Here is a 12,950-nt window from a genome sequence, read left to right as displayed (position 1 = left end):
ATGGCCGGAGCTGCTCTGGTGGCGAATGTAAATGGAACACAAGCTCTTGATCTATTCTTCTGGCTTCAGCGTCTGGCTTTGTCCGCCACAGCCTATCGGACTTGGTCAGGTCATATAATATCTCCAGCCTTACACCCGTTGTCTGCACCAGCATCTTCTCAGAGTTGGCGTCTACGCTCAATTCCCTACCTTCTGCAGCTGTGGCAACACTGTCCCACAGCTCAAGCCACAGGGACGCCTCTTCCTGCCCCGACGGCTTGCTGATTCCCTGGTTTGATTGAGGGTCTGCTCCTATGTTAACACTCTTCTCTAAACTGAGAGTGCATCCAGACAACATTCCCGCTGGACTTTCTCTGCCTGTATTCTCTTAGGGGAGAGAAACGGGGGAGAGTGATCCCCAATAACTGTCATGGGAAAAAATCAAACAGGAAAGGTAAAAATACCTTTATACAATGGAGGTCAGGGAAGGCCACCTGCAAAGGTTAGGCTAGACATGGGTGCGGGAATGACGTACCCAGGTATCTGGACTGAAAGGATGCCGTAGACACAGAATGGTAAAGGCAAGGGCCTTGGCTGAGATCCAACCTGCCCTGGGTATTTGAGGAGCAGGGGAGACATTCTGCTTAAGTGCAAGGAAAGGGGACCAGGACGAGGTCAGAGGAGGAGGGAGAGCAAGGGAGGGCTGGCTGGGGCTTTGTGGGCCATGGTTAAGGAAATCCCTTGATTATCATACTGCATTTTCCCAAGTGCACTTAAAAACATCAGCACACCTGTTTGTGTTCCCCTGCCTTGCACTTTATTCGAAGGTTTCCTATCTAGTGACCTACAATGTGCTATCACAAAGCTGGCCAATGGCCTGGCTTCAAATTCCAGCCACATGAACCCCAGCATAATCTTCCTCTAGTGCCTCCATTTCTCTGTCTGTCAGATGGCGACAGTAAGCTTAATCTGCTTTGGTCTGCCGTGAGAACCACGGGAGTCTTAACTATTTTCAATAGCATCAGTATGGCTTCAGGGAACGTCACTGACTAGGTTTGCCACAGTGGTAGCAGTTTTATTTTTACTACATATAGTATTCTAGGACTAGTAGATAAGATCATTATATCAGCAAAACTCCACAATTCAGCAGGAATGATGAAATCTGGAAATTTTCAGGAAATGGAAATTTTCTGGAAATGGAAATTATCTGGAAATTTTCTGGAAATGGAGAGACCTATTATTTCCTGGGGTGTTTCTGAGGAAGGATATTTAAGTGGAGCTCAAGGAGAGATGGAACAGCCATGTGAAGATGAGGGTCTGAGCCTTCTATCCCTGAATGAATAGAGGGTGGAATGAGCCTGAGCAAGGACCACACCCAGCATCAAGGAGGTAGCGCAGTGGGATACAATAGGTCTGGGACAGAGTGATACATGATGGCTTTAGGAAGACAGGCAAAGCCCAGAGCTGAGACTTTGCAGGGCTATGGATCAGTAGTTCTCCAATATGGCTTCAAGTAACATCCTCTAGAGTTCTAAAAGTTGCAAATGCCTGGGTTCTCTCCCTTGGTAGTCAACACTCTTGAGTGATACAAAGTGATTCTCAGACAGAGAATGCTTAAATAACTGTGGCGAGTACAGGATTGCTCTATGCCACTGAAGTCACATTGGACAAGTACATGTAACTGGGCATCTGCTTAGAAACATTGCTTTGGCTCAGTGCATTGAGAATGAAGTTCCTGGATCGCTAGGACACAAGGATGCAGTATGAGCCAGGCCTTGTGACAAGGACCTGAACAACACTCCCAGCCTCACCCAGGACTTGAGTTAAGGGACAGTCCCATCTGGTATATGGAGGGCAGAGGTTCTGAAACCCACAGAATTATGGGCTAGGGACACAGCATTAATAGGCATGGTATAGTCGGTGGAAGAACACATTTGGTAAAAATGGATTGAGAGTTGTACTTGGGACATGGTGGGTTGGAGAAAATTATTTACTGGAAAATTGGGTAAAAGTAATGCCCACTTGCTTGGCAATGCCTTTGGAGCAAACAGCAGGAAGGGCCTCCTAGGCCATTCACAGGACTGTGATGACCCACAATGCCACAAGGCACAGTGTGACTCAACTCTGTTACCTTTATGTCATAGCACAGAGCAATTCCATTCTGCTATTTAGAGTGTATCAGGAGTGTATTTATAAACATGTATTCTGTACCATCAGTACTAAATTGTGTACACTGTGATACAATTGGCTTCTTTTTGCCATTTCCTTAGAATAATAATGGAGTATCATGGGTCATATGGTACTAGATTTGTTAAAAGGAACATCACCACTGCCTAGTGTTAAGTATAATGCATTTTTATTTACATGAGTGACAAGTGCATTTATTCATTTATTAGTGCACAGAAGTGAACTATGTGGATGGCAAACATTCTATGACTCCATGGTGGCTGCCTTTTTGCAGGTGAAAGTATTGTTATAGTGAGACCAGAGCTGGAAGCACAGTCACTTTAAGGAACATATTGATGTGGTATTGTTATTCCCATCAACCATGGAACTATGTTAGAAAGAGGTGAGCGTACATTGGGATTTTTTGTTGTGTTTTGAAAGTTTAAGCGGCCTCTAGATGGCTTTGAGATAGCCAACCCATAGAGCAGGGCATTTTTACCTAGGCAAGGAAATTATTCCACCTTATTTGGTTACCATGATCCAGTGGATCTGGTTTTTGGTTTGGGAGCCAGCATTTCAGGAATGGTTATGGGTCTGGGTAGTCTCATGTCCTGTAATATCTAAGATCTGGTTTCACCTCTTATTTATGGGCAAAGCCAGAAGCCAAATGCTGAAGAAATGAGCTTCAGAGTCTTTCATGGTCATTCTTTATTTCCTCCAAGCCTTTTCAGAAGAATTTCCTGGGATTTATGACTTCTTTATTTCTACCCTTAAATAGTTAGCGCTTGACTATTAAGAGAACTTGTGTTCTCCTCCGAAGTCTGACCTCTGTTGAAGTCGGATTCAACAAACCCAGGTTCTATGTAATGAAATCTCCACAATGTAGACGATAGTTTGATTTACTTCTGTAAATATTTTTAGGACTTGAGTGGAACATCTAAACGATTGTTAACTATTTGTCTAGAGTCTGCTTTTAGGGCACATCCTCTGCCAACAGCATCCTTACTGGTTCCTGGAATAGGTGATGTTTTCCAACCATGATTTTTTTTTTCTTTTTTAGACTGTGTTCTCAGCTCATAAAATGATAAATTTCAAACAAGGTGATTATGATTTTAATATACTTTATTTAAAAAGTACACAGTTTTAAATTGGTTTCCATGGTTTCCAAGCAGAAGGGATACTGCCTACCCAGTACAGCCCCATTTCTGATGAAGGGTGATCATGTGGCAAACTCACATCTGCATGACTGGCAAAGTAAAAAGAGAACTTTTTGTCAATGTATCTGTGAGAGTTTCTATCACGCAGTTTAAAATCAGGAGATGCTGATGGCTGGCCTATGCTTATGTCTTCTATGTCGCACCATATTTGGGTTCACAGTTTATCCATGATTGATAGCATGCCAAAAGAACATCTCAGTAGTCAGTGTCACCTCGAGAAGAGACTCAAAATCAGGGGGAGCAGCAGCAGGGCCAGCTGGGCCTGGAGACTCGATGCACCCCCACACTCCCTTGCGTTCTCCTGTGGGGAAAGCAAGGACTGATTAGAGCAGAAATGGGTTCCAGGACATCAAGCTTTGCAATTTCCATGCGGATGAGAATGCTAGAATCTTCTGACTCAGTGATGGAAGGAAACGGGTTTGTCTAAATCCCACCAAGTTAGAGGTCCAAATACCTGACTGCGGTTGTTAATGCACATACTATCTAAATTACTCTTTGAAAATTATTTTATTTTTCTAAAGATGTATTTGTTTTTAAGTATGTTTGTGTCAGGGGGCATGGCTCTCTGAGTGCTGTAGCTGTCGAGTCCAGAAGAGGGCATCATATCAACTGGAGTCACAAGCAATTGTGAGCCACTTAAAGTGGAACCAAACTTGGGTCCTTGGCAAGAGCAGTATGTGCTCTTAACCACCGAGCCACATCTTCCAGGCCTGCTTTGAAAATTATGTGGAATAGTGGTTCTCACACTTCCTAATGCTGCAACCCTTTAATACAGTTCCTCATGAACCCCCAACTATAAAATTATTTTCATTGCTACTTCATAACTGTAATTTTGCTACTATCATGAATCATCATGTAAATATTTTGGAGACAGAGGATTGTCGAGGGAGTTTCGACCCACTGTTTGAGAACCACTGATGTAGCAAAGGGCTACCAGTACAGGCATTCTCTGTGATCTTATAAAAACCCAACAATTTCTAGTTAGAAAGGGAATGAAGGACCAGAGCTGAGGGACACAGTCAGCTCAGAAAATTTTTCTCAAATCATCTTTTTCTTTATTTGGGGGAGAGAGACCCTGTTTCAGAAAAAAATAATTTTATGTGTTCCTTTCTCTTAAATGCATCTAGAAATGTTGCCAACTCTATTATTCTCCTACTCTGTTTGACTATTTTCTTATTATGTTCTTTACTTTGTCAAGAGGTGCTAAATGCAGGTCTCTCCCATCCAGTGCCATTTACCTGTGCCTCTGGCTATGGGAAAGGTACCCAAGAAGAAGGCTGCAAAGCTTAAGCCTGCTATGCCTCTGAATTAGACCTAGATGTCTCTTCACTTTGTATTACTTTAATAACCTTGAGCTATTACTAGTTATAAACATCATTTGAACTTCTTGAACACTGCTACTGACTTTGTTACATTTTCCCAGGTAGGCCACGCTGTTGGAGTGGGTCTGTTTTCATTCCACAGTTTCTAGTCTTAGACAATAAAGCATCTTACCAATTCCTAGAATATTCATAAGACTACTATTTCACCATGTAAGACTAATCCATATATTCTTTGTTTTTGAATTGACTGTTTCTTTATAAAATTACTTTCTAGGTTATACTGACCCCAATTTCAGTATTCTAGAAAAAGAGAAACTACAGGATTTTATGTTTATCTTATATCCAGTTACCAAAGAAGCTTTCCGTGTTAACTCTAGTACCTTTTTCTTTAATCACTCAGTTATCCAAGTATGCAATTCTTGATAGCATTTGGAGATAGGGTCTTACTTTGTACTTAAGTCTGGCCTTGAACTTGTTCTCTTCCTACCTTGGCCTCCCAGGTGCTGGGTTATAGGTGAAACTACCACATCCAGCTCTTTCCCTGGTTTTAATTAAAACTGTTTATATTTTCATAGTGACATTTGGCTACCACTGAAATGTTAAAAAGGTTTTTTTCGGCATATATATAATATATACAACATGTTGCTTTTGATTTCCCTTTTGACTATAGATGCAAATATTCTTAATAAACTAATTTATTATAGTCAAAATACTGACAGTACTTACTATAGGTTAGTATACTGACTTTTAACATCTTAAGAACTAGATAGCCTAGTACATCAAAATGATGTGTTAATTGAAGGGACACAGACACGAAGAAAGCTGAGGTGACATTTTCAACAGCAGGTGTCCAATTTCTCTATAGTTACGGGTCCAGGCCAGCTTTCTCCTTTGGGTAGGAGTAGAAGTAGAGTTCATTTACGAACTTACTTTTCTTTTTTTTAAATGTTGTCACCTACACTACTGTAGAATATATGCGAACTCACCTTTGTCAGGAGTGGTCTAAATTCTACACTCATCAACATAGGTGTGACAATTGAGGGGCTTGGATGCAGGTGTGTCTAACCTGCTGCTCACACACCTCCCAGGAGAGCAATACAGGCCAACAGGTTTGTAGAAGACAATATCATATTGAAGTGTCAAACCCTGGCTGTCCCTTAGTACCAGATGGTTGCCACTGATGGAGGTGAATGTTAAGTTTGCTGCTTTTCTTTAAGTAGATTTCTTATAAATAAAAAGCTATCTGAAATAATCAATGGAAATAACTTTATCTTCCATTTAAAATAAATAAATCATGATGGTCAGAGTCACCTTGTACATGATAAAAATCATAACACAGAAAGCCAGAAAAAGATTTTAAAATATATATGGATACCCCCCCCCCAAAAAAAAAGTGATTACTCAGTGGAGATAGGCTGAATATCCAGATCTATTAGCTGTCATGTATTCCTTTTTTAGTTTTCTGAAAGGAATTCTTTTCTCAGGAGTCAAGTTTTCAGCTGTTCTTGGTCATTGTGAGGTACTCCTCGTTAATCTGATGGGAAAAGAAAATTGAAACGTTCTCAGACTTGCCTCAGGATGGAAACCGTGGCAGGATTCCGGACGCCGCCTGATCTTCTGAGCCTTTAACCGTTCGCACTTCAGGGATTCATTATGTTGACTGTAGTTAAGGCGTGGTTCCGACCATTGCTTCCCTCACTTGGAATTTCAGGGGTCAAAACGTGGCGCTAAAGCAGCTTCAGCCCTTTCTCCACTCACAGGGAAAGGACGTAACCCTTCCCTTCTTGACACATCAGCCCACAGTGTCCCTACTGCTGTTTCCCCTTTACCAGCTGCAGCTGCAGCGGCTGGACCCACATAAAAAAGGATATACCTGATTTCAATGGGCGCCATGGTGATAGGAGCTACAGACTCACAGAGGCAGCTGCTGTCCACCACCACCATGAACAGATTGCTGCTCGGGATTTGCTGGATGACGAAGGACCTGTGGGAATGGGAAGGAACGGGACAGTGAGAGGGAGGGCGTTTACCGTCTGTCTTCATTCCGTCTCTGTTGCTCTGATAAAAATCCCCTGACAAGGGAACGGAGGAAGAAAGAATTCATTTTCATTCCAGTTCAGGTGATCACTGTGGGGAAGGCATGGTTCAGGAGCTTAGCACAGCTGGTCCCATGGCATCCAGAATTAGGAACAGGGAACAGTGAGTCCAGGTATTCTCATTCTCAACTCATTTTCTCCACCCTCGTCGAGTTTGGGATCCCTTGCCTAGGGAACAACGTCTCCCACAGTGGGCGGATCATTCCACCTCACTTAACATAATCACAACTTGACACAGATAACCATGCATTGAGATTCTCCTCCCAGATGATCCTAGATTGTGTTCACTCGACAATTAAAATTAACCAGCCCACCATCTCTCAAATGAAAAGATGGATAGGAACACTTCTCCCCTGTGGGAACAAACCATAATATTTTGTGGGACCAGGTTCAGAGATAACCTTTCCAGGAAGGTGCCTCCCTCAACTAAGGTGCTTCCATTAAAAATGCTAGGCTGGGATGAGAAAGCATCAGCTGTATTCTCTTGAAGTTAGTACCGTTCATCTGGAGAGACTGGGGTTTCATATAGAGAAACCAGTCAGCATTGCCTAAGCCAGGTCAGTTTTCAAAATGTACCTTCTTCACATCTGATTTCACTCTCTAGAATTAGATCTCAGGATGGCTCCCACAGTGAAACTCAAGCAAGCTATCTCCTGTTTCTCTGCCATGGGCTTCTAGTTTGGTAAGAAAACGTCCAGGGCCCAAAGCATCATCTCATACTGTGTTTGATTTCCTTCAGGAGGGGCTTTTCTCCTTCCCCAAAGACTGCTGTGTGCCGCACAGAAACAAAACAAAACATTCCCGTACTGCTTTGTTCTTGATCCACCCAGAAGAGAAGAGGATGTTTTCAGTGAAATCGACACAGGGGAGGCCCTAGAGTCCAGGTTAAGTTCAGATCTGAGATTGTATAGCAACCCCAACCTTTGGGATCCATCAGTACAACCAGTCCAATTGTAGTGAGCTTGATGCTGTCACCGTCAATAAACTGGAGCGGTCTGAGGAAGCTGCCTGTATGTTAAAGATCTTGCTGACTACTTGATCTCAGATGACTAGAGCTTTGGGATGCTGTAAGATGAGAGACAAAATGATCTGGGTCCATCTTAGTCCCTTTAATAACTGTTCTCCTTAACTTTGCATTGATCTTAACATTCTTGTGAGTATTAGAGACACTCTCTGGGAATAATCTCATAAGAGCCCTAACCACCACCAACACCAAAGCTAAGAATCACATCAAAGCTTGCTTTGTTAGACAACCAGCCTCCCTAATGCCCCCACAAAGGTAATTGGGAAATGCATTTACTTATTATTTTGTTTAGTTAAGTGACCTCAGAAGTTGATGTAACTTCCTCCATGGTGGAATATGTCATTCAGGGTGACATATTCTGGCCACGATCATTCATAGTAGGCTTAGAATAAATTATCTTCTCATTTCTATTAAAGCAGGCACATTATTTCATGTCAACAATTTGGGTGCCTGCATGGACCGAACCCCTGAGAGCATCTCACTTTTGCCAGGTGAGTCATCTGGATTGCTGCCATGCATCAGCGTGAACTGTCTATGTCCCTGACCCCAGCACATGATTTGTCTTCAAGGGGAGATTGGTGAAGTCTTTTCTGAGGCCAACATCCTGCTTTTGACTGACAAGTCCTTTGCTTTATTCTGAGTTGATTGTTATGTTTGGGTATCCTCTTATAAAACATTTGTTTGAACTTAGGTTTATTATCAGTTGGCTTCCTTTTAATATGCCTCCTCCATTATCTGTACTTGTAGATTAGTTTGTCTTTTTCGCAATCATTAAAATTTCCCATTTCTAATATGGAATTATTATGAGTACCTAATTCTACAGATGTCAGGATAAGGGGGTACTTGTTCCCTCTGGCTTGAAAGAAACTAAGAAACTAACTGAAATTTGTGGATCTACAAGGGATGCTCCTCAGTGTACACTACGGTATCAAGTTTCCCAAATAACTTTATGCCTGGGTCAGAAGGAATGCTATGGGATTATCCAGGAAGACACACATAAACTCTGCCACCTTCCATAGATATGTAGAATAAACCCAAGCCACGGTGGCAGGAACTAATTTCAGGGTAAAATCAGAGGAGGGGAAGATACTCCCGGAGCAGAACAGAAACTGATTAAGACTCTCAGTCCATGGGGGTTTTAGAGATGAGGGAGGCTTTGTGGAAACAGGAATTCACTGAAGGAGGACTATTAGGGAAACAATGACAGTTTTGGTTCTTCAAATGGCTTTAGTTCTAATGCTGATGGCACCTTAACTTGCAGGTATTCAGAAAAATGGGGACACTTAAGGATGATCAGCTTCATGTTTACATTATTGGGAAGCAGTGTTATAGTGCTAAAGTAGATTCTTTGCTTACCAAACTACAAGGTTTAGGTAGAGAAGGAACAGGGGAGGAAAGAGCTGGCCTTGCTTGGGTTTTTTTGTGAGGGCCCTGAGATCTGGTTCTAGCTATAGCATCCTTAAAATAGATACATGCTTTTGACTCATGGGTAAATGTAGTTCCCATCCTCATATATATCCGACTGGACTGCATCTCTAAACCCAGGCAACTTTCATCTATGTAAATAAACAAGATGGTTTTTCGCTTATAGTACTGATATTGGGGCCTAGTGGGTACCTTGGTAGTGGCTCCAGGTTCTTCTGGCATGGAAAATAGAACTGGACAGACACATAGACAATAGCAAGCAAAGCAAGAGAATCTAGGAAGCAAGGATACAATTCCAAGAGAGGAAGTGGGCCGGTACAAGGAAGGTTTGTAGCTCAGTGGTGTTGCCACACAAAGGCTTTGGGGCTTCTTTGCAATGTGGGTTTCCCCCTGCACGCAGTGATAGAAGTAGCTCTATACAAGTCTTTTTTGATAAAATGTATAATCTCAAGTTTATGTCAAATTGGGTAATATTCATTAGAGTTAATTTCTAAGAAAACATCAACTAAATAGGCTTCATAATTTATATACCCTGGCATTTTTGGTTTTATACAATATAAAAAGTTACAACTATATTTTGCTATGTCTCCATTCTTGAAAATTGCATTACAAGAATTCAAACATTACTGAGGATCAATAACTAAAAGTAGGGAAGGAAAAAAATGACTTTAAGAGGAAAATGAGACATATTTTTGTAAAAGACCAGCGGAACATTAGCAAAAACGAAGGGAGGTTTTATTCTAAAGGGATGTCTATTTCCAAAGCGAGAAAGAGGGGTATAGTACACAGACAAGGGTGTGGGACTCCTTGACATGGTGCCAGGAGAAAGGAGTTTTTGCAAAGCCATAGGTCTTATGGGAGCTTTTATTTATAGGATTTTCTAGGGACTGAGCTGACATCAAAGGCACAGCGGTATACATCTAATGATTTATCAGTTTTAGGTGACAGTTTCCATAAAGCAAACCTCTGCTATTAATTGGAGATGGTGAATGTGTATTCTCTCTTTAGGTACATTTCTTTTTTTCACAGAACAAAATGATGACACAGAGGTGCCTTGAGGTCTAGCGCAACAAAAGAAAGAATGTTTAAATATTAGCAGAGAAGAGATGTGAGCCTAAAGCTCATGGAGCGTTGGAAGAGCAATTCAAAGAACATGGCAATTCACACGTCAGCTATGTTGGCAAAAGCAAAGTGCCAACGACCCTGATTATAGCAGTGCAGAGTCCTAGCTGCAGGAGAATTCCATGGCACACATAAGTTCCAAATTTGTGGGGCTAGTGGAAGAGAGTCTGCTTTGCTGCAAAGAAGGATCTGCCCTATAACCACCGACACCATCTTAGCACAGGGGCTGGTATGAACCATTGGATGCCTTGAGTCATTGTGTACCTTGATGGGTGGAAAACCACCTGCCACTCAGCATGCCGAGATTTAGGATGAACGGTCACCATAGCTATGAGCTCAAGTCCTCCCCTTGTGTTCTCTACAGAAACTAGTGAAGGTCTCTGCTTGTACTCACCCACACAGGGCATTCACTGTTTTCTGCAGCTTCATTAAAGCAGGCAATGGTGTATTGGTCTCAGCATCCGCTATCTCCTAATGGAGCCTGGGCAAGGTCCCTCTTGTAACACCTAACTGTGGTCTACAATTACCAGGGCTACAGATGCCAACATGACATGAGCTCATCCCCCGCCCCCCTCCCCCATCTCATTCTGAAGACCTGGAAATTTGTTTTGAGGTAGCATCAACCCAATCATCTCTCATATTTTCCTTCTGAATCTCGAAGAATGTCTCAGGTCTATGGCAATTAGCACTACAACACCTGGTATCTCTTTCTCTGAGAGACCACAGAACAAACCTCTCCAGATGCCACACCATTGAGATGTGTCAGTTACCGCCACAAGCCCTTGTCCAGCCTAAAGTAAAACAACTACCTTTATGAACTGCTGCAGCCTAGGCTAGACCATGGAGACCTCAACTGAGGCTGAAGGAACCACACACTATGCTTTTCATCTCTCCTACAACCAACCCAAAGATGCTACTTGATAATATTGGTAAGAAAGCCAGTGTTATGAAAGATGTGCAGACATCAACACAAATATACAACCATGCTTCTCCAGCAAAGGATCCCAATTGGAAGAAAATTGCTGAATTGCTGGCAGGATGTAAAATTATGGTTCCCAATAAACTTAGTGAAATGCAAGGGAATGGAGACAAATACCAAAAAAGAGAAAAAATCCAAGAAAAAAAAAATAAGAAATTCACCGAAGACATGGAAATCATGAAGATTAATCAATAGTTTTAAAGCTTGGAATTAAAAATTATTCAACATAACTGAGAGAGAAACACCATGAAAGAGAAGGCAAAAAAAAAATGTCAAAGCCAGGTGTGGAAGGAGAGTGTGGTGACATGCTGTGTCCTGGACAGGATGGGGCTATCATACTCATGAACTTACAGCAGCTGTAGCTACCTGTACAAGATCAAGACAGCCCAAATTCCAGCATAAGCCCTACCTCTGAGGAGTTACTGAAAATTGTTGGCTGCTGGGGAAGGAGACTCTTTCTTCTTTGGGGGTGTGGCCACTGGTAGTTGGCTTGTGCCCACTGGATGGCTCTACACCCACAGATGGCCATGCTGATCTGAGTGGCCTGCACTGCTACCTGGGGCCATGGTGGTATCCAGGACCAGGCTGCTGCTGGGTCTGTGGTCCTACCACAGCCACGGTCTATGTTGATGTTTGGTAGCCCATGGTGCAACCAGAGCCACATGGATGCCCAGGATCTGGGCTACAGCCAGGGCCATGCCGAGTTGAGTGGCTGGCACTGTTACATGGTGTTGTCCAGGTCAGGGATGCTGCTGAGGGTCATATATAGGTCTGTGGCCCTGCGGCAGCCAGGGTCTGAGTTGATGTCCTTGGCTCCTGATACCATTGAAGGCCATGCCAATGCCAGTGGTCAGGGTGGCCACCTGGAGCCATGTTGGTATCTGCTCAGCCTGGCCCTTGTATTTCAACATACTTGGTTCCTAATGACTGCCCTCCTATGGTACCCACTGTGGTAACACCGGCTGTAGATATCATCACAGACCCTGGCTGTGTCAAGACCATGGACCTAGACACAGTCCTAGGTCAGAGTATGGGCTCAGATGTTACCATGGCCCCAGGTAGCAGCACAGGTATGGCCCTTACAGCAGCACGGCCCTGGGGTCACGAGAGTAAGAGAACTGCCCCTGCCCTTCACCAGCTACACAGGAGAGCAGACACTAGCCAAGGCAGTACACTAGGGCTAACTTTGTTGTCAGGGATGCAGGTGAGCCTGCCCCAAGGACATAAGAGCACCCCTGTATGCCCCTTATAGCAATTGGGAGAGAAGGCCCTGCCCCTTCCTTGCCCGGGCAAAACAGTAGAGCTGGTCCTGTTGATATGAGTGAGGCCGAGAGCAGAACTGGCCCCGCCCCTCGCTGCAGGCTGCATTGGGTGAGCTAGAGAAGCAGTGCTGGAGAGCTCATCTGGTAGTGACAATGGGGGAGAGCTAGCGAGCTGACCAACCCCGCTACCACCCAGGCCCAGAACCAGGGCTGTGAGTTGGCCCATCCCAACGTCCACTGGATCTATGAACTGTTGGAGCATGTGAAGGGGTGAACCAACAGAGCCCAAGCTGTAGGATCTCCACAACACAGGACAACAACAGGATGTCCAGGAGGAGCCCCAGTGAGGGCCCATTAT

The 12,950-nt window shown here is 43.4% G+C and overlaps 1 protein-coding gene across 4 annotated transcripts in view; it reads right to left on the bottom strand.

Annotated features, from left to right (window-relative positions):
* Positions 1-3,249: 3,249 nt before the first annotated feature.
* Cacna2d3 (calcium voltage-gated channel auxiliary subunit alpha2delta 3) overlaps positions 3,250-12,950 on the bottom strand; it is an 844,969-nt gene continuing 835,268 nt past the window's right edge. For all 4 annotated transcript variants that reach the window (XM_028882449.2, XM_028882447.2, XM_028882448.2 and 1 more), the window contains 3 exons: positions 6,556-6,668; positions 6,257-6,339; positions 3,250-3,663 (listed from right to left, as the gene is read on the bottom strand). In XM_028882449.2, coding sequence (XP_028738282.1) covers positions 3,571-3,663; positions 6,257-6,339; positions 6,556-6,668 — 289 coding nt within the window. In that variant the 3' untranslated portion in view covers positions 3,250-3,570. The remainder of the gene's footprint in view (positions 3,664-6,256; positions 6,340-6,555; positions 6,669-12,950) is intronic.

The sequence above is a fragment of the Peromyscus leucopus genome, chromosome 9 (genome assembly GCF_004664715.2).
Source record: "Peromyscus leucopus breed LL Stock chromosome 9, UCI_PerLeu_2.1, whole genome shotgun sequence".
In the NCBI taxonomy this organism is placed as follows: Eukaryota; Metazoa; Chordata; class Mammalia; order Rodentia; family Cricetidae; genus Peromyscus; species Peromyscus leucopus.
This window is presented reverse-complemented; position numbering and strand designations above follow the sequence as displayed.